Genomic DNA, 25,630 nt, shown 5'->3' with positions numbered 1-25,630 from the left:
CCATTTAACTTGAGCATCTACAGCTGATTCAAAGAGCATTTGAAAATTTCTGCTAAACATTTCAGCCAAGAAATTTCACTCTGGTGTATTTCAGGGAGCAATTTACTGAACAAAGTCTAGCTGTGTCTCTGTATGTATGACTGCTCATAGCAGAAACAGCTATGCAAATTTTCATTACCTTAGCATTATAAATGCTGCTTCAACTAGAACAAATTAATGCTGTCTCCTCTGTTAATGACCTTTACAGTGTTGTACAGATAAATCTGCCAAGTGAAACAGTAGCAGCCTGCATGAGAGGTTAGTCCTCTCACAGATGCTGGAAGCTCCTGCAGAGGAAGTGTTTTTGGTGCTCTTAGTCACCTCGCTCTTTCTCCACTGTTTAGGAACACTACTGGCAGCAGTGGCTACTATGAAATTCTTTCCAAATTCAAATTACAGAAGGTTTTTGTGTGGTGAGTTTTTCCCCAAATACTAATTATTTATGTTCCACCTACAACACAGTGCAGAGTCATCTAATTTTCTTGGCATTGAAACCACGTGTTTCTTACATCAGAGTCAGGTGCTTGAAGGTGGAGAGCCCCTTTGGCACAGCAGTCAGATGGTTTCCTTCCAGGTATCTGAAAAAAGGCGCATTTGACAATTACATAAACATGTTAACAAGAACTCCTGTCACTCAATCTGCATCATGAAGAAAATACAAATTAAATTCAGTCACTACGGAAATTGTCTTTGTTTCATTGCTTTGAAACTGCAAGAGTTTCTCCTTTGGAAATGAATTATCCCACATGCAAAGCATGAGAGTAGCTTATTGATGGTTTTGTTCAAGACATGCAAGTGAATAAAGAATCTCTGGCCTACAGTGAAGGGAGACCACCACCGTTTGGTTCTTCTAAGACTGCAGCTGAAGAAGTAAGGGGAGAAGCACTTGTAGGAGTTGTTTCCCTTACTTGAAGTTACTTTTAACAAGTTTCTCAAGAACATGGACTGCTGACCAAAACTACTGGAAAAGGTTTTGTCTTGTGCCTGTAAATCCCTTGTACAGCCAGAAGGAGCTGTACTGCAGGTCTCTGTGGTCTAAGAAGTTTCACTTATTCCAGCGTCAACACAAACATTGTGGCTTTGAGGCCACATCTATTACAGCAGTTCCTACCCTGGCATATACATCCTCCTCACCTTGCTTTTTCAAAGTACACTGGTACAGGAGGAAAACTTGGGACAAATTGAAGATGAAAGACCAAGTTTTTTTTTGAATAAAGGCTTCTCCCAGAAGAACTAAGTGTATTTAATAAAAGCTTGTGTTTCCAGGATGGCAGTAGTTTGAGGCACCATTATACGTGTCTCTGTCCACACACATGCACAGTAGGGCTGAAGCTTTTTAGGATAATCCTATGCCCTCATGTTCCTGGAATACAGTGCCTGGATTTGGCAGGTTCGCTCCACTGAAGACATGTAAACATTCAGTAAGGAAGGTAAAAACCCTGACCAAATACAATATTTTCCAAAAGTTTGCCCTGAAGAGAGTGTGGATACTGAAGACTTCACATTGCTACCTGTGGTAGCAATGGGGCGTGGGCCTTTTCCTGTTTGTTACCAAATGATAGAGACAGAGCTGGAGTTTTATCCTTAACCTTGTTTTTTTGGGGGCTGAACCTGCACCCTTGGAAGATATCAAAGTAATGAGGCTCCAACAGAAACATGCCACTGCAGTGCCATGGCACTGGCCGGGTGGCCCATCAGATGTCTGCCAGAGGGCACGACGACCTGGGAAACAAATCCAAGGCCTTTCCCCCCCCACAGGTGAGGATAAAAGATGAAAAAACATTTGCCATTTTTGGCCACTTTGGCCATTTCTCTCCTCACAGGCCTCCTTGTGAGGGATTTTTCCTAAGGTAGATAGGCCACTGCAATTGATGTGGTATGTTCGGAAAGGTTATCGAGTGTCAGGAAATGCAGCCCATAGACACCAGAACACTTGGTGTGCTGCCTCCGCTGCTGAGGATATAATCCAATAATCATGGTAAGAATTTGTATCCCACACATACAATTTCCTTTTCTTTGGCAACGGATCTCCTTATTCTGCATTTACTATAGTAAACAACAATAATAATAGATTATTGCTGTGCTATATGTTCCCCCTCTACACCAACTGTAACAACACTGAGATACTTGGGTAAACAAAATCCAAGAATTTTTTCCCACAAGTTTTATTTTTATTTTTACTTCATTTAAAAATAAAAACTGTAAACACTAACAGAATTTCTTACATAATACGTAACTGTCACATTTTATTTTTTTTTTTCTTCCCCTTCTATTTCTATATAATGGCCTCTCATCATTTTCTGCTGCTTGAGCACTCTTCAACTGAACTACTTCAAGAAGAATTTCTTGTAGCTTGTTAGATACTGGAGCCTAGTAGTGATAAAAGGGAAAATCCTCACTAAGGGATGAGTAAAGAGAAATACTTACTTTCCTCCTCCCCAGCCTCATGGTTATCTGCTCTGCCTGTGTACAGGATCCTGTGAAGTAAGAGCTGTCTGGGAGCGTGTGCTGGAGCTGACCTCGCTCCTGCTAGGATTAGGCTAGACAAGCAGAACTACGGGCTTTTGAATTTTTAACCAAAAGCACAATCCTTCCTTTATGAAAACCTGTTGAACAGATTAATCTCTCCATTCACAAGGATCACAAGCATCAGCTGATGGTATTATACAGTAAACAGTTAACCCTTGAAAGGAGTGAGGGCTGCTCTGCTGACACAGGTTATAGACGAACCAGGATATGGATTAGTTATGCCACATTCACGGTCACTCGCTTCGTTTTGTCTAAATTTGGTGAAAATTATTTTGAAAATTGAGTGCCTTGGTATAGTGCAAATTCACAACATAAATTGTAGAAGATCCTCAGAATTCAACCGCATATGTTACTATTTAAATAGGGCAAATCATGTCTCATTTCCCCAGTTGTGGTCTGCTATGGATGCAGCAAGCTGCTGAGAGTCTGTGCCTTCTCTTTCATCCCACAAAGTCTGCAAATCCTAAAGTCGTGCATGAGGGTAGGTTAAGGCTCCAGTGTTTATTCCACATGTAAAATCCAAAGGATTTCCAAAGGAAATCAAAAGCAGGTCATGTATTATATATTTGGAGGCAATATGTGATTTTCATTTAGGAAGAGACTCAGCTCTTGCAATGTGTTGAAATCCTCAGAAATAGATTTTCAGGATATTCTCTTGTTGATCCCAATATGAAATGGCCTGCAATTTGAACAAACTGATGATAGCTAGCCAAGGTTTTTTTTTTTTTTCCCCTGTTTTACTTTTTGGTGCAATCAAAAGTCGAGGGAGTACATTTTCATCCAGTGCTTCACTACTCAGGCTAATATAGACACGCAGGCTCCTAGAGTTAAACTCCTGCAGAAGATCTGCTTTGAATAGCATTGGATTTGTACTGCAAACAATTTACTGGTTATATAAATGGGCATGCAAAAAGCTGCAGCATTTATTCTAGTGGTATAACTTCTGAACAAACACAATTTTACACTGAAAAATTACTGATCATATACTTTTCATGCACGCAAGAGCAATTCACCACCGTTAAACCATTCACCACATTATACAAAGAACAGCAATATTTTCTAAGCAATAGGCATTAATTTTGAACGTGCAATGAATTTGAAATAACCAGAGCCTTTAGGACATAAGAACATGCCAAGAATGAGGAGGATCTGAGTTGAATTTGAAGAACACAACTGCAGCAGGTGAGCTGTTGCCTACCATGGGCCAGGCCTCTGTCCAAACAGAGGGGACACAGGAGCAGCAGTTCTGCACCTTGCTGCGCTGGAGATGATACACAGGGGCTGCAAGAGGGCTGGAAACTGGACCCAGTGCATAACAGAATTATTCCTGAGGTTGTAGGGGCAGAACCCAGTTACAACTGTGTATACACATCTAACCATGGAGGAAGGAGGAAGTTATCCCACAAAAAACCCAAACCCACAACAAAACCCTACAGAAGAATGTGGAGGGAAGACTGTATTTTTAATTCTTTACAATGCCTAGCCAAAGTGAGATGATGTATATGGCATCTGGTATGCAAAGAAATTCTGGCATGAATGAAAAAATACATATCTAATTTTAATGTTCAGAGTCAAGTTATTAATACACAGGCAGTCAGAGTCAAGAGTGGGTGTCAGCTGCCTTAATACAGACATGCTGACTAGTATTCAAAACAAACTCCTTTGCTTCCTAAAGTCTCATGACTCTGTAGTTTAATATATCAGACTGGAAATTGTTTTCTACCCCATGAATGCTGCTGGGAATCCTGAAGTCTGAATAATGACTTGTAGGCAAAAAGTAATTACCAGAGTCAAAATAGGGAAAAAAAAAAGTGCTCATGTTCTCATAAAATGCCACCAATCCTGTGCCAGAAAAGACTGTCTGAAAACCTGAAGGAGCTTTGGAGACGGATACCTGCTCGGCCAGGATGGCTGGTGCTGTAGGGCATGGCCAAACCTCGCTCTGCACCTGCACCAACCACACCAGCCCTTGGAGCCCAGTGCCTGCAGCACCCCAGGGGCTCACCGAGCACCTTCCACATGCACTGACATCACACATAAAAAATTTAAAACTATGCATAAAAGATGACAGCTGTTCTTTTTCCAGCTTGTCTATTTTTATACTGAAACTGCTTGGATCTGAGGTGATACAACCAGCACAAGTTGCCAAAGCATCATATAACCACGTGAATTACTTGGAGCCTTCTTTGTACTGAAATGTCTATTCAGCCATAAAGTCAAGCTCATAGTTACAATCTGTGCTAAGAGAAGAAACTGGAGAGAAACATCAGTTCTCATGCAGAAAATGGAAAAGCACAGAGCCTTTTCTTTAATTTCTTTGAATATTTCATATAGAATGCTACATTAAAAAAAATATGATACTTGCCAATTTTATGCAGCTTTAAAATTAAGTTATAGTCAAAACTTTTTAATGCGGATATTCGATACCCTAACATTCTGATGCAAGTTTCAGTTCCTGAAAAAGGTGGTCTAGAAGACCATTGATGTGAAAGATGAACCATATCCACAAAACATGAATTTTTGAGCTTCAATTACTGTTTCTTGGGAAGACACAAAATTCAAGCATAGATCCATGTACAAATCTGGAACTTGAACTTAAGAAAGCTCTGGCAGATCTGGAGCCTGGATTTTGTGCGCTCGTATGTCAGACCACAACCTACTGGCTTGACACACTGAAACGTGACTGGGAGAAAAGTGAACACCCTGAAGTTTAACTTACCCTTATTCTCAGTTAGGGCTAAAATCACTTTCTGATACATACTCAAACCTCCTCAGTCATCACATATCTGATCTATTTAACTTTTCTTATCTATCATATTTGAAATGCAGATTTAATTCCTCTATTTCAGCTGTAACTAGAATATCCTGTAGAATTATCCTTTCTCTCAAAGGGGAGAGCTCTCCTTCGCTGCAACAGGCAGCACCCCAGGGGCAGGGAATTAACAGCTGGAAGGCAGCTGGACAGGATTCCTCTGCTGGTAAGCAGGTCAGCCACTTGTGAAAACTGCTGTACAGAAAAGGACTGAACAAGCTTGGAGGCTAAAAGAACAAAACACGCAGAGCAAAAAACACGACAAGGAGAAAGGAGGCTTGTGAGGAGAGGAATGGCCAAAGCAAATTCAAATATTAATATGCATTAATAAAAATGGAAGGAAAACCAATCACTAAAAATGATGTACAGTTGGTGTCTAACAACCCCATCACTGCTATCATATAGGTCAGTGTCATGACAACATTGAGTCTAGAGATTACATGGCTAGTACATATTAGTACCTGGACAAGCTAGAAAAGAGGGCCCATGAGAACCTAATGAGGTTCAGTGAGTCTAAGTGCAAGGCTTTGCATTTGTGTTGTGGCAACCCCAGACACGAGCCCAGGCTGGGAGAAGGACTCGAGAGCAGCCCTGCAGAGAGGGACTTGGGGGTTCTGGTGGACAAAAGGCTCAACGTGAGCCAGCAGTGCTGGTGTGGTGGGAGGTGTCCCTGCCCATGGCAGGGGGGTTGGAATGAGAGGATCTGTAAGGACCCTTCCAACCCAAGCTGTTCTATGATTCCATGGTTCTATGATTTATTCTGAAACACACCATGCTCATTAGGTTACAGCTTATGCACGCAGTGCCCACATAATTGCCTTCAGCTTTTTCCCTCAGTGCAAATTATTATTTGCTGTAGGTCCATCACAGCAGCTGCATTTTGTCAGATAAGACTTTTAGAAATAGACTATATTTTTGTGGAAAAAAAAGAAAAGAAAACACTAGCACTCATACACTGAGGTAATATATAAAAGGAAAAAAAGCATGGGAAGCTTGGTTCAGATATACATTAAGAAAAGAAAAAAGGAGGAGGAAGAAGAAGAAAAGGAAACCTAAAACACAAAGCGGGAGTCAGGTGAAGTTCCAAACTAGCTCATTGCATGAACATTTTACTTCTGAATTTCTGGACTAGATAAATGACTGTGTTCAAAGAACCAAGGCTTCTCTTCAGAGCAAGTAAACAGTGGGGAAAAAATGTGGCCAGTATATAAATATGCAGCAAAGGAATTTGCAAGAAACAACATAGTATTTCCCTGTTCACAGGAAACTGAAAGAAGGCTTGCCCATGATGATAGGGTTCTGTGAAAGAACTGCTGGGAAACAGAAATCACTTGTATTATCATGCCTCTGAAAAGCAGCAGACTTAGTGGTATTTTCAACTCTATTCTATGTGGAAGCATTCCCTGCCAAGGTAACTCCTCCTTCCAGGGGTGGTGCAAACCAAACACGGGTATGTGTCCTGTCTTTCCCAGCTTTAAATGTGAAGGATGCCATGGATTTCCCATTCGTTGTTCAGAACAGAAACTCAGAAAGTTGGAAGGAGTGAGCCTAAGTCTCTGGTACACCATATAATAAAACATAGCCGGTGATCTTCTGGCTGAGCTTAGGCACAGTGAAATTTGACCCAACAAAGGTTAACCTTATCCCTACATGCCTGTGTAAGATGGTCAATTTTTCACATTGATATTTAATACCTGCTACAATGAAAGAATTCCCATTTCAAGGCTATTTTAACACCTCTAAAAGAATTTAAAAGAATTTCTGAGAAAACTATATGCAGCCCTAACAGACTGGTTTACCCGGATACATGGCAGTGCTTTTTCTTAAACCATATTATATAAAAACACAGTAATTTAACAAAAAGCTTTGTAGCTAATGTGCCTTGTAAATGAATGCATCAATAATGGAAGTTTATGAATGCAGACTGGCGCATTAATAAAGATCCCACTAAAACGCCCCTCTGCATCACAGCACCTTTCGGGCCTCCCATGGGGAGAGGGCTGCAGGCTCTTTATGCCCTTGGTCCCTCCCGTGGCACAACCTCTGCCCTCAGTGACTGTGGCTTTCTGCAAGTGCCTGGTGTGGGGGTGGCAGGGAGACCCCCGTGCACCACCTGGGGGTTACTGACATGGAGGTGAGGGTGGGGAAATGGAGAAGAGCTGCATGGGTTGCAGGAACACAGACTAAGGATTTTCCCTGAGCACCTTTGTTTGCTGTACTGGTGATAAAGGTGAAGGATCCCTGCCCTGGAGACTGCTGGGGCTCTGTCTAGCCATATAAAAGCTGTGACGTCTTCTGCAGCAGGTAATTTACATGCTTTCCAGTTCCAAGAGCTAAAAGACATCCGCTGCTACCACAGAGACTAAGCAGCTTTGACAAGATACTCCATCCAGGAGATGCTGTTTGCCACAACGGTGGTAAGAATTATCAAATACAGGACAGTAAAAATACATTTCACAATAGATGTAGATGGTACAGTGTCTTCTAAATCATGGGCAATGTTTATCTCAGTTTGGAAGCAGAAGAAAGGCAAGAAAGACTGATTTTTTTTTTCTTTTTAATTTCCTTCTTTTCACTGTTTTCAGAAACACTTTTTTTTTTTTTCTTTTTTTTTCCTTCAGTACCTGCAGCTCATCTTTTGGTATAGGTACATATAAGGAGCTAGTTTATATGGTTTGAGAGGAAAGTGAGATCAGGACTGAGTTTTGAGACAGTTGGGACAGATTCAAGGTTATATTTGCAGAACATGAAAAATTCAGAGCCAGCCAGTCCATGGCTGACAGTATTCTCCTGACGCATTTCTGGATTGAAAGCAGAAAACCGAACTAGAAGCTTGCACAGCCAAGAGGCTCCTACTGAAGAAGACAGTCACGTAAACTCCTATGAACTCAAACTGCTCAGTTCCAGGCTACCGCCTCATTTGCCAAGAAATAGCTTAAGAAATATAGCAGTTTTCAAAAATGTGAGATTAATTCCACTCTTTTTGTGAAAGCTATGTCGTCAGTGTATCGAATAGTATCAGTAAAACTCGATATGCAAAATCTAAAGATAAAAATTCCTAAGTGTGGCAGTGGAAATAGGAGTAACATCTGTGATATCTTGCTGTTGGCAAGTCATATTTGAATTCAATGGGACTTGAACAAGAACAGGGCAGAAACCACCTTACAGACTCTTTATCACTGATGGCAATATATAAGGTAATACACAGGCTTGGACTCGACTTTTGGTTCAAACCACTATTAAATATGCCCAGCGTCCATACAGATGTATTAATTAATGCAAAATATCCATGTTAATTTGTGTTCTCACATGCACTCTCAGTCCATTCCTCATTTAAGCAATGAGGCCCTGTATAAAACAACACAAACTCCCTTCCACTGCAAAGGGAGTAAAAGGATGTGTATCTCATTCATCAGTTGCCTCGTTACTAAATAGGGTAAAGCAGAAGCAGATTTTCATTCATTAGAATATTCACTGAACACACCAACTAACTCAACCAACTACTTTCATACAGAAATTGTAATAAGTTTCAGGAAAAATTCACCTGGGATAGATTTGAATAAGGATCTAAAGAGGAAAAGCTCTGTATTTCTATTGCCAATTGTTTACGCCAAGCAGTTCCACCAAGCAGTGTATTTTCTTTCCAATCAAAGAACCAAAATCCAGTATAAATTCATAAAAAGGGGTAGATGAAAAGAAGACTAGGAAGGCAGTTATCAACTAGGATGAATTTACTTTACCATTTAATCTAATTATCTGTTATTTTAGACATTTCATGAAGCCTGGAGAAAATTCATTGTTTGTTTCCACCACTGGCATTTTTTTCCCTCTTCTCAATCTCCTTAGAGGATAATTAGCTCACAGCTGCCTAAGTCAGGAACGTATTTTCATCGGCCTTACAAACTGCCTATTATGAGCTCAGGCTGTTCAGAAGCTCTACAGGATCGTTTGATACCAATATATGCATTTGTTCCCCACAAAGAACTAATGGGTGCAAGGATAGATAAACTCTGTTCCCACTGCAGAGCAACACATTCAGTCAAGGGACAAATAAGTTTAAAAATAACAACAGTCAAAACATACAGAAAGCACCAAAGCACAAAATACCAGTCAGTCACTGAAGTCAAAGGCAAAACCCCAAAGGACTCACAAAGCCTCCCCACAATGTAATATCATGAACTTCTCATGAAAGGAGCTATGTAAAATGTAACTTACAGCTCAGTCACATCTTTCGGAATTCCTTTGGGAATTATCCGCAGACCTTTGTTGCTGCAACGTACCACCGAATCCACACAGGTACACTGGGAAGGACAAGGAGGAGAAAGCAAGCAGCTGCTTTCATCGTTACCTGCACAGGAGGAGAAATGGAGTATTCAGAAGGGAAATCAGCTTTCAGCCCAGACTGACACACTTTGAAGGCAACTTCTTAGAAGGACCAAGAAAGGACATCACTGAATCCTGGGTAACCGTCACAGAATTTTAAAATAGCTCTCAAAGCTTTTGGAGCAACTGTTAGGAGGAAATTCTTTACTATGAGGGTGGTGGAACACTGGAATGGGTTGCCCAGAGAAGCTGTCCATGCCTGGCAGTGCTCATGGCCAGGCTGGATGGGGCTTTGGGCAACCTGGTGTGGTGGGAGGTATCCATGCCCATGGCAGAGGGATGGAATTAGATGAGCTTTAAGGACTTTTCCAATCCAAACCATTCTAAGATTCACTATGTACAATCTGCTTTAGGAGGTTTGTTTTTTTTTTTTTTTTTAATTCAACTTTTAGATGTTAATTTTGTATTTTTTAATGTCAGCCTGGCATTTCATTAATCATTTGAATTAAAAAGCTCATTGTTTTTGACAAGGATAACAAGGCAAACATCAAACTGAGCAGCATACTTGCAACTGCTGGCAATCCATCTGTGCACACATAAAAATATCTACTTTTTCCAAAAATGGATTCAAAGTTCCATAAACAGTAGATTAAATCTCATAATTGAAGAACAATAGAGTTTCTGCGGAACAAACTAACTCTTTAAAGTTAAGAACATTAAGGCATGGATTTTCCCCAAAACCAACAGGCTTTGCAAAACATAAGGCAAAAGCACACTACGGTATCACAATGTATATGAAAAGAAACAATTAGTGGCACATTCTCTAGATGACAGCTAGAGGAACCATGCAACTGTTTGTGAGTACGAGCAGCCTGAGTGGACCAGCACTGACACACAGGGCTGCAATCCAAGAGAACGCAGCCAGCCATCATTATTTTCCTTTTTTTTTTTTTAAAAAAAAAAAAAAAAAGAGATGCAAGGACTAATTGAGACTGATCTATTTCTTCTTTCTCTCTGTTGGATGTACCCATGAGCATTGAGATTAAAGAATAAAACTGAAATACCTGCTACAAGATAAAAAAATTACTCATAAATGTATGGGTAGGGAATTATTTGTATTCAAAGGGATGGAGAAACCTGACTGGCCTACAAAAAAACAGGAAATATTTTTCCCTTTTTCTTTCCAACTGAGTTTTACAGTTGGAAGCAAAATTCAAAGCCTTTCACAAACCAGCAGAAAAGGTATGTTTCTGCAGCATATTCAGTTTTTCCCAATGTTCTTTTTTTTTTTTTTTACATCCTGCCACCACATACTTGTCATTCACCATGGCTGTCTGACTGGCTCTATGACAGAGAAAGCTCTGAAGTATGCAATGCCATTTTCTTGACCAAGATTTTCTCTTTCCAAACCAAAAGCCAGTTACTCTTTAAAGACTAAACTCATTTCCCTTGACCTCAGAGCCCAAAACACGTTGCCTTGCTGCCACATAGCTTGACTAGGACAGAGTTCATTTCTTCTCCAAACGGGCAACTCCTGTGACTCTTACAGCTTCTTTAGAGGTATGACTACCTGCAGCTCCAGCATATCTGGGCTTGACAGGCAACCACAGCCTCCAAGTCAAGTTAGCAGTGCATTCATCAATCAGTTTTTCTCCTCGTTATTTTCTCTAAAATCTGCTTGATCAGAAGACAGAGAAAAGAACTATCTGAAAAATTAATTAAATTTAAGGATTTTTATTTATTTAATTATTTATAACCTATATTGACCCCGCAAAGCATTAAGCATCATTGAGTCATTTCAAGTAGCATCTAAGGTTTTTTTTTTTTCTTTTTTCTTTTTCCCTGTATTCATCTCTTCTATTGGTAAAACTGAACAGTTCCCAAATATAAAAGACCTTCCAAGCAAAGACCATTCCCACAGGCTTCAATGACTTTTAACTAGCTGTATGAATAAGGAATTGGGAGGAAGAGCCAGGATTATACCAGTACTATACAAAGCAGAGCATCTGTCTTTCATAAATTTATTCCTATATTTAGGTGCAGATGGTAGAATTGCAGAAAGTGGAAAATGAGAACAACAATAAATTCCTGATAGGGAACAATAATCTTCAGCTCTAAATGGCTGTCTTCCTTATCTCTAAACTGAAATGTTCACCATGAATCATTGCTCGATAGGCAGGGAGGCTCTCACACAGATGTCAACATTACCATAAATGACAAATTGAACTGTATTTTCTTACCATCACAGGTGAAATCCTGGGCATCCACATCTTGAATTGGAATATCCTTTAAGAAAAAGGGCTTCAAACATCGGGGATTTCCACTGACGATTCTCTTCTTTCTCAACCATTTTCCCAGCCAGGCCAAATGGCAGTTACAATTAAAGGAGTTAGCCAGCAAATTACTGAAATGGAACAAGACATAATTGCATCAAATAAGAACATACAGAAATACTTAAATAACTGCAGAAAGAAGACAGGTTCCAAGTTGAAGCTCTTTCCTGCCATCTGTGTCTTTGAGATCCTGTTCTGTTCTACACATCGGGCATGTTCTACGCAGGTTTTATAGTAGGTCTAGGGTTGTAATTATAAAATGCATTTATGTACACATATGTATGTATATAAACCAAAGTACTTACTGCTATAGCGATTATTTAGACATACTTGCATCGCTAACAGGGCTTTATTTACAGTGTATTTCAACCCAAGCGACAGCTGACACCCAGGTCTAAACTCATGTCACACACTGACACACGTATGGGTGATCTTCAATCTGATTACTTCAGGCATTAACATGGAAAAGCTTAGCACGGCTAGCCATTAACAAAGACCTACGTGTACTACTTCGTATGTGTACAGCCACGCTAGCTTAGCACATTGTTCCTGGCCACAGCGCACCCATCTTTCCACCTGCCTGTGTTACAAATCTGTGCCATGTGGGAGCTTCTGGCAACCTGGATTTGGGTTGCCCACAGAAATACAGAAATAACAAGGACAGTATTCTGCACATACATACATATATACACACATACATAAACTATGCAGCACTGTCAGCTTGAGCCACTCCTTATCAAGCTTTCTTTCTAAGGTCAGTATTATCTGTAGTGAAAAGCATGTGCTTTTCTGCCTTGTGAACTTTGTGAGGTCTGCATCAAATCTTGCTACAGCTCCCAGAATACATTTAAAATACTGCTGCAGCCTAGCTGCAGCACTGTGGTGCGTGGTACCCAAAGCAACCACTTGACAGCCTTCTAAGAGGAAAGGATTCTTAGTGTAGCTTGTGTTAGCAACATTTAAAAAAAGAAAGCCTTATCCATTCTCTTGTCAAGCCACGAAAACATAAACGCTACGGCAATTTCTCAGTTGAACACCTCTAACAAAGAAATCTATATAAAATAAAGATATTACCCATTTGTATTTTTAATAGCTTGTGATTCTTTAAATGAAAGGAGTATAAGGTGATGTTTGTTTTAAACGACAATCTTTCTAACCTAGCTCGAATCAGAGCTGAGAATCTTGGAAAAAATCTTTTTTACTGGAGTCTTGTACTGAAATTCCTATACATTATTTGTGTGTAAGAGTTTTATGAATAAATTTCAAATGAAAGCAAGAGGCTGATATTCCTGGTAAAAAAAAAAGTTGACTATCTTTTGTACAAATACAGAAAGAATAATAGCCTCTAGGGTTGCTCCATTGAAGGAAATGAACTGTCAGAGCCCCACATATGGAAAACGAAGTATCCAAATGAATACTGATGGAATTCCCACATCATATGTAAATATGTCCAAGGATTATTAATATGGTAGTACAGAAAAAAAAAAAGATGATAATGAAATTCCTCTAAAGCACAGTGTATCTTAAAAATGAAAAAATTTCCTAAAGAAGCACATGCTTCAAATACAGGTGCAGTAGCTGAAGACGTTGGAAATCTTCACTTGCAACATACTTTTACAAACCTAACCACGTAGTCAATATCACAAAGTTTTCAGCCAAGCAGTTCCTTCAGAACACAACAGTGCTGGAGATGAAAACATCTGGCACAGTTAAGGTGTGGCAGCAAGAAAACAAACCCAAAAGAATTTCTAAATTATATAGGTTCTAGGTCAACACTACATAACCACATTATGATTTACAGGTGCTCTCCATGTAGTAAAAAGGCTTACTTCAGTCACTGCACACTTTAATCACTGCACTAGCCAGGAGCTCTGGGTGTGTAATTACACGTAGATCTTGTAGAGACTATTGTATTGGTGTAGAGGGAGAAATGGGGAGGAGTAGAAAACTCAGCGAATGCTCCATAATAAAAAATACTCAACCTACTTTATGCTGACTAGGTTTCAGTGGCAAGACTAATTTTGCTGTATAAAGGTGAATAAGTGAACAGGTTACATAGGAGCTTTCAGTCAGAAGAAGCAGAAAAGTACTGATAATATTACTTTGCTTTTGGGTACTTCATTTCTGACTTGTTTTCCATTTTCTTTAATCCATAATGGGAGCACATGCAGGATGCCTTGTATATTTTCCATACTGACATACTTTGGCATGAATGTTTAAACCAAGCATTTAAATCTCCAAAGCTTAGTGAACCAATGCTCCAAAGGTCATTTGTTCCACTGATGGAAGGGAGTGAGATCATATTTGCAGAACAACTTCCATGAAACAAATCCTTACAAGGAAGTAATCCACTATTAGAAACAAACAGCAGGTGTATATAATCAGGTTTCTGGAGAACCAGCAGCTCTGAACATAAGGAAAAACTTTCAGAAACATTCATGTGGTCAATCTGCAGAATGCTCCCATCAAAATTAATAAGTATGACCATTATTAATAAGTATGCCCATTCTACAGAGGTTGCTTTAACTTAATGTGCTACTCCTCATTAGCTGACAAAGGGTAAAATATCAATAAAAAATATTTAACCATTGGATTACATTTGGTTTATACTTTTCCTAAGAACTAAGTAAGAAGTTGTTACATATAAATGCAATAGAGAAATAAATCTGTTGTTATGGAACTTAAATAACTCTGGGAAAAAAAAAAGAAAAAAGAAAAAAAAAAGAAAAAGAAAAATTCATCTTGTCACAATTTACACATATCCTCCTATCACTTCTGTGACACCTAAATTTAATTCTTGGTCCAGCTGAAGAGAATCCACTTTCTATTTTAATTTCATATGAAGGTGACATGCCCACATATATACTCTTTCCATGGCAATGCTGTGATGCAGCTTTTGGAAAAATTTTAAGATAGAGGGTCTCTAGAGTGCCATGTGGGACAAAAGATCCCCTACAAAAACCAGTTGAAAATCTAGAACAGCCAATAATTTTCAGAAGCTTTATCTTGGAAACCGGCTGTTCAAGTGGAGCTCTCAAACCACAAACAGAAATATTGGACAGGCAGATTGTTTTAAAAATTCATAATTAGTAATCAGAGTTCCTACATGTAAGATAGTGATTTAACCACTCAAACAGAAACAAAGCAATCAAGCTTTTAGCAAAGATGTCTTACTAACATTAAATTCATAAGTGCTTCCTCAAGGACATAGACATATTTTTAAAATCAAGGGTGAATAGAAGTCTTGAGGGATGAAATATTCATATCCTGTTAGAAACATCTCTGTTAAAAATTGCAAAGTAGCTATGGAATATTAACTATTTAAATGAATTCTAGTGACCTGTTAGAAAAACATGCTGAAACGCATCTGGATATTGTTGAAATTAGGCTGAAAATACATCCTGGAATTCAGGGTAAGTTTATATGAGAATAGCTGCATGTTTAATTCATGGAAAACCAGTTCTGCTTACAAATCTGCCCAGTTGACTGTGTGAGGACTGAAAGACATCATTGAATACCATGTATGCAGAAGTACAAGTACATTTCAAATTAGCATGCTAAATATTTATTTTGACTAGTAACACATAATAAAAACTGATATTTTTCACCAATAACTTATAAAATAAATGTTCTTCGTCTATTGAAAACCATTAGTGCACTATTTGCAGAGCTGTCCATGTTTTGATAATATCAGTGAGGCTGACTCAATGAGCAATAACAAAAGGAGCAATATTTTTTTTTAAAGTGCTGTAAATATGCCAAGATAAAAAAGGAAAGAAATGTTAAATTTTGTATTAATTTCTGGCTCACAGTAATAGATGCAAAAGTGAGTCATTGCAAACCCTGATTAACTCACAAAGTGTGGGTTGAAAAGGAAAAGCAGGCATAGTATGCATCTTCAGCTGTGTTGTCATTTCATATAACAACCTACAATGGAGTGCTGCTAGGAAATTAACACATTTGCATTTTGCATTTAAATGTGAAATATCACTATGGCTTGTCTAGGCCACAATGTCTGAAGAAGTCAAAAGCAAACCTCCTCCTGCCTTAACTGTCCATGGATCAAACACGAAGTGAAAATGTGTCAAAGAACATAATTTTTCTTCAAAAAGCAGGTAGAAACCTGCCATGAGATGTGGTCTTAAGTCCGTGCCAAAGCAGTGCAGTCTTACTAGCAGCAGCTTTAACTGCTGATCCTCTAAATTGTAATATTCTATATCTGCAGCTGAAAAAAAGAAGAAAATTGGGCATCTTCTAACAAAATATGACAAAAATGCTTCCATTCAAACAAGGCAGGGACTTTATAGACTAATTCAGAGAGTCACAGCTATTAAGGGATGCACAGAAGGAAGTACAGAAGCAACTGTTCAAGAAGCAGGTAGGCATTGCTTGCAGCATAGTGAGAACAAGATTTCAGCAAGTACCACTTGATTTGTCCCGTGACTTGAAAATGGTCAACAGAAATAATCTGGTTGTGTTTGTTTCTTGTCCATCAGTTTCATGGGGCTTTGGGGGTTACAGAAAGTAATGGAAGAAAAGTCCAGGTTCAAAACCTGAAATGCAATAGCTACAATAGTTTGTTTTGGTTGGACAATTAAAGTGTATTTTCAGGGCAGCGTGAAGGGAATTAATCAGACAACTTACGCTAACAGCAACATCAGGGTCCATATTCACAGCTGGAAACAAAGAGCAGACTTTCTTTCCATATTTATCAGTCTGTATTTTATTAAAATGGACACCTCACAAAAGGTATGTACAAATACTTGAAAAGCAAAGGAACTACTTCAAAGAAGTGCACAGAAATATAAGCGAATTACCAGAAAAGCTTAGATTGGAATTTTTAAATTCATGTTCAGTAGGACTGGAGTGCTTTGTCCTCTTAAGTTCGTCTGAAAATCTAAGCATTAGCTACTAGATTTCTTCTGATATTTAACTAATTTAACTGAAATCCAAGAATGAATGCTGTCCTTACAAAACTAGACTCTAGTGAAATTAATGCAATTCTGAATCTGAAGAGGTTGTTTTCCTTGAACTCCTCCTGTGTACTGCACTAGGCTATAACGTAGCAAAACACGCAGTCATCCTGCCTGAGGCTGGCAACATCTGAGCTTTTTCACCCACTCTAGCTGAAGCAGTTCAAATGTTTTTCTGAATCATACCCTGAATCTTTCAAAGACAACCTGTGATTTCAGTAGGATAGGGTTTTCTTTCTCTAAATGAGGTTTTCCAAATATGAATAAGTAAGCATTTTGATTTTGAAACTCAAACGCTGTCTCCTCAGAAAGAAGGCATGGAATAAAGGCATCACGATGTGTTCTTATTGTAAGAAGATAACTTACATTGTAGACAAAGAGACTAATGTGCTGAAGGCTCCAGGGGTGATGGTGCTGATATGATTGTCATACAGAGAAAGAAGTCTCACTGAGCTCAGTCCTGCAAAGGTGTCATTGTTTATACAGCTGATAGAGTTGCTCCTGAGCATCCTGTGAAGATTAAAACAAGGAATTAGGAAATACTGGGAGGGGATATAAATTCAGGTCAGGAGGCCCTGTTTCTAGGGCATCAACAGATGGTTTGGCAAGTACTGTGCTCTATTTTTGTTGATTGCTGAAGTACAACACAGCTAAAAGAGGGCTAAACTCATATAAACATTGTCTTGTGAATTTAAAATGCGTTTCTTCCACACAGCATTAGAGGCTGATGGGAACTCCACATCTGAAATTAGTGTGCAATCAAAATTACAACTAGTGGCAAACTTGAAATAAACACTCAAGTCTGTTCATTTAGTAAGTATCTGAGAGCATGTCAATATGTATTTCAGAGACCAACTGAGAAAGACTGTCAGAGGTTATGTGACAATAATACTAACTGCATTATTTCTGCTTCTATTGTGGATGTTTTTTGTAATCCACATTGCAGAAATACGGAAGGAAACAGTGCCCTTAGCAGAAATCAAGGAGTAGCTTAGGAAAGATTTCCAGACCTAAAGCAAGCTCTGAAATCTCATTATAATAATTAATTGACAAGACAGAAAGCAGTAACCATTCTATAAATTGTTCTTTGCTCAGTGTTTGTACTAGATGAATCAATGCTGTGTTTTGGAAGATACATCTCTCTGAGTTGTTATGGTAACAATGAACTCGATGATACAGCCTAATTAATTTGAAAGACTGCAGTATTTTGTATCTCTGCACAGCAAAAAGAGTATGTTCCAATTCATGCCAATCAACATCTGGATCTGTAAACATAACCACACAGTTGGAATATTTCTACTTAGGTGAAAAATTGTTCCATATTTAAAGCATACTACCAGAAATCCAGTCAATATATGCAGCTCATGCTGCTGTTCCAGTGAATTGATCCTCTCAATTAAGGAGCGTTCATTCTTTGGTATCAAATTCATGCAGTGAACAAGGACAATTCAGACTCCCTTAGAAGTCTGGATTTATATCTATTTGAATCCACCAGTTGGGCATTTACATACTTAAAAAACACCAAAGAGAGATTAACTGTGCAATCACAAACGCTCAGCGTTTGAGACCTGGACATTACACTGCTTTAGCGTTACCAGTCTCTACACAGAGTTATCACCACAGCCACTACAAGTGCAATGGTTTTGGTGTTGCAACTAGAGTGAAACTATGTCAGAAAAGAGTCAGGAGGCAGAGAGGCACATGCCTTACACGTGGAGTACAAAGCTGCTTGAAAGCCAGGCCATGACCACGAACTCTAAAACGTAAGAGTAAATAAAAGAAATAATGCATTTAGCGGCCTAGGTCACTCTTGGAAATTCATATACAGAAGCATTTTCTCTATTCTGTACATATGTGCAGTCATTCTGCAAGGTGGGATGACTGAACTGGGATGTCAATACATCAATTCCATGGTGATCTACTGCCTTTTAGAAAACAAAGTCTTTTAAGAATGACTGTCCAGCATGACCTCTTCATAAAAGGCCACAATTTTAGTGCTCAAAGTCAATTAATGGAGATATATATGTCCTTCAAGCCAAAACCTTTGATTTTATACCACAGCATACTATGCACTGTGTGCCCTTCCTGAAGGAAAACTTATACTTACAGAACATCATTTCATGCTGTGTATATTTAGGCTGTTTTATCAGCTAGGGAGAAATTTAGGTCAGGTCAGCAGGATAGCTTGAATGTTAAGTATCTTTTTATTAAAAAAATGCTGAATACTGCTTAGGAGCACTGCCACAGGCTGCTTTACATTATGAAAATTAATTTAGTATCTATGGATGGTATTTTAAATTCCCTTAGTAAAATGCATACATAAAAGAACAGATGGCTGTAACCATACCAAGAAAAATAATGCTAAGGAATAGCAAGAGAAAAGTTCCCCATTTGTCATTACAGGGCAAAGGCCTCCAAGTGAAGACTGGATTTTTTATTTTTTTTTTGTACTTGAGTAAGGGCTGAAAGGATTGTGTGATGATTTTGTGCAACATAAGAAGCATTTGCTGCTAATGAATAAATTGCGGATTTTAAATTTCAATTTGATTCCTATAGTCTATTTACTGACAGCAGCCGCCTAGTCAAGTGCTTTCTTTCTACAGCAGGGAGACTGTGCAAAAGTGGAAATTCTTCACGTACGGATCATACACATCATCTGGCATGAGTCTTTGCTGTCATCGGAAACCTGACTGTTTTTCAGGATGGGGAAAAGGAATAGATTAGATGCCATCTTGAAATCCTCTTTGTGATCCTTCTTTCAATATATTTTTTAACTTGAAAATAAATTAGTGCTACTTGCTGTGAGTTTATGTACAAGTGTTAGTTCTAAGAAGTAAATTACAAAGTTGTTCTAAGAGCTCAAGTAATACCAAACCAATTTCTTATGCGTTTATGTTCTGTCTCATACATGCTCTCCCCAACCACAACCACATTAATACTATATCCACTGGTAATTTCTGTGGCAATCAAGGCTGTAGCTAGCCCAAAGTCATGCATGTGCTCATGGGCTGATACACCTGGTACAGAGTGAATGGCCAGCTACCTTCTGCCAGCAGGACTACAACATTACGGTTGTGCCTGCCTTAAAGTTTGTCCTGGTTCCAGTTAGGACAGAGTTAATTTTCCCTCATAGTAGCTGGTAGGGTGCTATGTTTTGGATTAGGATGAGAAGAGCGCTGATAACATGCTGATGTTTTAATTGTTGCAGAGCAGTGTTTACACCAGGCCAAGGACTTTTCGGCTTCTTGCTCTGTCCTGCCAGCGAGCAGGCTGGGGGTGCAGCAGGAGCTGGGAGGGGACAGACCCAGGACAGCTGACCCAAACTGGCCAAAGGGGTATTCCATACCATCTGACGTCATGCTAAACAATATATAGGGGTGGCTGGCCGGGGTGGGGGGCCGGCTGCTCGGGAATAGGCTGGGCATCGGTCAGCGGGTGGTGAGCAATTGCATTGTGCATCACTTGTTTTCTTACACATTATTATTGTTAATACTATTACCATTATCACTATTATTATTATTATTGTTATTATTATTTTCCTGTCTTAATAAACTGTCTTTATCTCAACTCACAGGCTTCACTTTCCCGTTTCTCTCCCCCATCCCAGAGAGGGAGGGGGGAGGGTGAGCGAACGGCTGTGTGGTGTTTAGCTGCCAGCCGGGTTAAACCACAACAAAGTTGCTTAGCTACATCTGTATTTGGTTGTAGCAATAACTTGAGCCTTCTTTTGCTAGCTGGTGATTTCATATGGTTTGTAGGACATTAAGATCTTTTATGTTCCTTATCGTCCTCTGAGGTTTGGTTTGAGCAGACCAACAATTCCAATTTAGGTAGAGGACAGGGGTGTGAGGATGGACTAATAGGTAGCAAATATGTTCCTAAACACCTTGTTTCCATAGGAAATAACAGAAGTATGCCCAAAAACGCCCAAATTTGACCGATGACAGGTTCACCATCAAGTTGCTCCTGAAACTTTTGAAAATCGGTTTTCTTCCACAGAGGTAGAAGATAAATCTCACATCCTACCCAAGACTAGAAATTTACTGAAGGTTTCATAACACTGAAACAAGGCACTGCTTTAGAATTTGCTGTCTAGTAACAGATTTTAACAAGTGCTGCTGAAGTTGAGCACTACCACTCCAGTTACAGAGGAACAGAGAAAGACAGATCTTTGCACTTACAATGTCTTCAGCCCTGTGAGGCCTCTAAACATTCGTCCGTGTACTGATTCCAGTTGATTCTCTGTCAGAATCAGTTCCTGCACTCCTGAAGCTCCATCAAATGTGCCTTCTCGAATCTCCTTGATCTTATTATTGCTCAGATTTCTGGAAGGAGACAACCAGAAACAGTAAGAAAAGCATTAGTGTTTTATTCAAAACATACATCATCACACTGGAAGGACGATGGAAGGACGGACAGAAGGGAAGTAGGTTATATGCATCTTAGTGGTTATCTAGGAAAACATTCAGTCAGCAAGGAGAGAATACAGAAGTTCAGAAGTACACCTAATCCTCTTACAAACAGCTCTCCTTCACTCTGCTCACAAAAAACACAGAACAGATAATCAAGAGTATTTAAATCCACAGATTTACCAGCTCTCATATCTCATCTCATTGTTGCTTATAAGGGTCTCAGACCTACAATAAATGGTTTTCTAACATCAGATTTATGTTCTTGAACTTATGGAGACTGCTGAGACTAGGTGCTCTGCAATTAAATCAGCTACCATTAAAACAGCTACCAGCACACATTGAAATATGGAGCCCATTCGTTTAGTGTACCAGGACCTTTACTCTTTTTAAGCCCAGTGCTTCTGTAAGATAAATAACTGTGTGACTGCATGTATCTGATAAAAAAAATTATATGTACAGTCATGAACTCCCAGGCATTTAAATTTAACACCATCATTCAAAATGAAATGCCTATCACTTAATTCTCAGTTCACATCTACCGCAATATACAACATTATTTTCTAAATATTTACTCTGCCTATACAGTCTCAAGATGTTTGCTTATAGATCAACATTGGAGAACTTCAATCTAGAAAGTTAAATGAAGTTCTGATGAAATGCAAAGTGAATCTTCTGAATATTTCATATTTGTGAAAAACCCAGTGAATAGAAAACTTCTGAATGATAAAATGACCTTAGAGATGCATAAAAATGAATGGTTTTTAATTATTTAAAACACTTATATAAAAGGCCTTAAGCACTGTAAGACCTTGGGCCTCAGTCCTTCAAGCATGTCCTTATGAAGCCCTGTAGAGATTACAGTATGTAATCCTATTTGTGTAGGCCTTTGACAGGAAAAACTATTTATTGTTTTACTGTCTACAATAAAAAAGAGAAAGTAAAAGATACTCTCTTGTTCCCAAGAAGATGCCAAATTCCAACACTATTACTCATACTGAATAGCATCTCATTCCAGAAATGATCCCACTACACATGCAGAATGAGTAATAGTTTCAAAACCCAACTCCAGGTGATATAAAACAAATGACAAAGTATCAGATTAGCACCTGGGCTACAGTGCTTATAAGAACAGGCAATCTTGTTGGGATAAAAGCTGACAGAAGACATGGCAACAGGACAGCCTGGCCTCAGACACAAATAATGTGGGTCTTGTTCTTTGCAGCAGTCATCACTTAATAAAAAAATGTTGAGTCTTGGAGATATGCTTCATGTGGGATATGAGTATGCTGGTTTATGTCTGCTGAACAACTGTCAGACACTGGGTCCTACAGCATGTGGTCCATCACCTCTTGTGCTTTCTGTGATCAGAAAGAATAGCAGTATGCCAGCAATCAGCCAAAAATGATATAAAAGTATATAGAAATACTCACAGGTTTTGCTTTCCAGGGGTTTTGTACTTTGTCTAACGCTCACATGAAGAGCTTATGTGAGTTAAAGCAAGTCAAGGATGGATATGCTGACATATGCATTTAATTTGGGTGCTCAGCTATTTCTCTAATGGAAATGTTTATACCTCAGCATCTCTTTTGAATGCTGGCATAAGTAATTGCTCCCAATAATCCCTTTCCTGGTAAAGATCACCCCATGATGCTTATTTGCACAAAAATAAATGAATAAATAAGTAAATGTTTGTGGTGGGAAGGGAGGGTGAGTTACTATAATACAAAGACTTTAACTTTCAATTCACAGATTGCAAACTGACCTATACTTGTTAAAAAGTTTTATTAGTTTTTACCATCTAAAAGATATTTAGTCACATTTACTAAAAATGGGTGCAATTTTAATGGATGATTGGATACTCCAGGCAAAAAAGCAAATATTGGAGAGGAAGGCTGGCCATAATTTGCCAAGGAACTGGCACCTTTAAACAATCCAAACCATCTGACTTTTCTTTGCTGCCAAAGAACTTCTGTAGATAGGCAACTTCACTCGTTTGAGCTAACAACGCCCAATCATTTCAACAACATAAAATTATCCAAAAATATGCTAGCAGTTGCAGAAAAAGCCAATTATATGTACCTTTCCTATGCAAGAGTCTTGAAAATCCAAGATTAAATGCTATGACAAAATCAAAGTTGCAAGGCAGCGAAAAGACAAGCTTTACAATAACAAAAAGGTAAGGAAAATACTGTCCTGCAATCCCACTTGGAGTACTGTCAAAGCAGATGTTCTGACAATCCAGATTTCTTAATTTGTCTTCCTAAATTAAGGTTTTCCTTATCAGAATGCAACAAAAAAAATTGGTAGATGACAGCACTTATTCACTCAGAAGATGTATCATCCTGAATGTCTGACCCTCTAGAATAACAGACATGAGAAATTACATACTTTTTAGTCTAGAATTATCAGAAAAATAGCCAACTGTTGATACAAACCTTAAAAAATAAAAGCAGTAAAACTTTGCCTGCTTTCCAACTTAGAGAGCTTTAGTCTGTCCTTCCCAGCACAAAAATAATCTTTCATATATAATGACCACAGCACTTGACAAGAAACATTTTTTTCTATCAGAAAACTTCTGACAGAGTTTATAGCAAACTCCCATTACAGAAATGCGTCATCCTCTCACAGTGTTAAGTTTCTATCAGGAAGTGTTCTTGAAATACTGGAAGACAGTGGAAAAGAAAATGAACCTTGAGTATTTACCAAGAGACCTATGGCCTCTGGCACGACCCAGATGGGAACCTATAGTCAACCTGGTCACTCAAGAGGGCTATTGTTTCCAGAAGGACCCTGATCTACCACAGTGATAAGTTTTAATCCTATTTCCAGACTTGCGTTTTGGGTAAGAGGTCAAAAGAAATTTTCAGAAAGCCTGGGTTTACTTTATGTGTGGCTGTGAATAGGAAATGAACAGATTTAGGAAGCTCTCAAGGTGAGATTGTTCACACAGCTCACTTTTCAGTCAGATTTTATTTACCTTATGGCTAAAGTTTATGATAATATTATTTCTGTTGATCTTCTAACTTCAACACAGAACAAGCTGGATTCTGTTCAGTCTTAACAGAACCATTCATCCTGCTGTACCTGCTGGGTCAGTTTCAACATTTCATTGTGGTATTCACCACTGAATTACCAGCACACGCTGCTGAACTACGACGAGCACAACCACCAGAGTGCAGTCCAACTGCAAAGACTCTGCTTGGTCTCAACTTGCATTTTATTGTTTTAACATACAAACAGCCTGTTCTGAATGGGGTTTTCCCGAGAATATTTTAGGCTGTTGGTGGTGTGTGTGGAGTCTTTAAGTATATTTTGGGAGGAAAACCCCAGAGCAATTGCATTCTTGTGGAGGAAGGTTGTTTGCTGAGAATATTTTACAGCTCTTACCAACAGTCTGGCTGTCTTTTACAGAGTGAGTTGTTCTCAGGAGCAGGATGGCACTGAAAGTCTTAAATACTACAGACAAATACAGAAATATACTCAGTGACATTCATACATTTCATGCAGCAGAGCAGATTGATGGTATCACTGAAAAAAAAGGAGGCATGTGATAAGCCCAAATGCCACATATCACAACACTCTCCACAATTTCATTTCCACAAAATAAAGTCTGTTTCTGTATAAAAAGTGACAGATTTCTGTGACCTCAATTGCCATGGTAAAATTTATGCTTAGGGGAAAGAACAGCAGGTAACAGCTGTTTCTAAAGCCAGAAACTACTTTTACCTTTCCAAGAAACTTAAGTTTATGTTTATTAAACTGACTTCTCATCTGCAAACTTTATCATGATTCAGTTTTATTTTGCACGTAAAGTGTATTAAATCCTGGGCTGACATGTCATACAGTAAGATTTAATGTAAGAGAAATACCTACAGACAAATTAAGCCTCCAAAGTTGATTATATACTAAAGGTGGGGTTGGCAGTACTAGCTATGGCCAAGACACTCTGACATTTCCTGTTATAAGACTGTATTTTATATTCACTTTGTAACTTTGGCAAGAAATACCAGAGTGAACTGTCAGATGTCCCTTCCAGGTTTTGAGGTAAGTATTTTTTTATTGTTCTTGTTCTTCAACAGAATAAAAGAGGTCAGTGCCCTTTCTCCGCAGCAGTGCATGAAATATGGCAGTTAACCTTTTTGTTCTGAATGTGAGCTTGGTGCCAATTCTTCCTCTGCAGAAACAGCTTCTGGGCCCCCAGTTGGGACA

The 25,630-nt window shown here is 38.8% G+C and overlaps 1 protein-coding gene across 12 annotated transcripts in view; it reads right to left on the bottom strand.

The window, feature by feature from the left end:
* The window catches only part of SLIT3 (slit guidance ligand 3), a 512,565-nt gene that overhangs the window by 92,715 nt on the left and 394,220 nt on the right, over window positions 1-25,630 (bottom strand). For all 12 annotated transcript variants that reach the window (XM_080555212.1, XM_080555205.1, XM_080555208.1 and 9 more), the window contains 5 exons: window positions 21,191-21,334; window positions 17,376-17,519; window positions 11,944-12,107; window positions 9,596-9,728; window positions 549-617 (listed from right to left, as the gene is read on the bottom strand). In XM_080555212.1, the coding sequence (XP_080411338.1) occupies window positions 549-617; window positions 9,596-9,728; window positions 11,944-12,107; window positions 17,376-17,519; window positions 21,191-21,334 (654 nt within the window). The remainder of the gene's footprint in view (window positions 1-548; window positions 618-9,595; window positions 9,729-11,943; window positions 12,108-17,375; window positions 17,520-21,190; window positions 21,335-25,630) is intronic.

Source organism: Anser brachyrhynchus, assembly GCF_964034855.1.
Source record: "Anser brachyrhynchus genome assembly, chromosome: 14".
Lineage (NCBI taxonomy): Eukaryota > Metazoa > Chordata > Aves > Anseriformes > Anatidae > Anser > Anser brachyrhynchus.
Note: the sequence above shows the minus strand (reverse complement) of the source record. Positions and strands in the feature narration are given on the sequence as shown.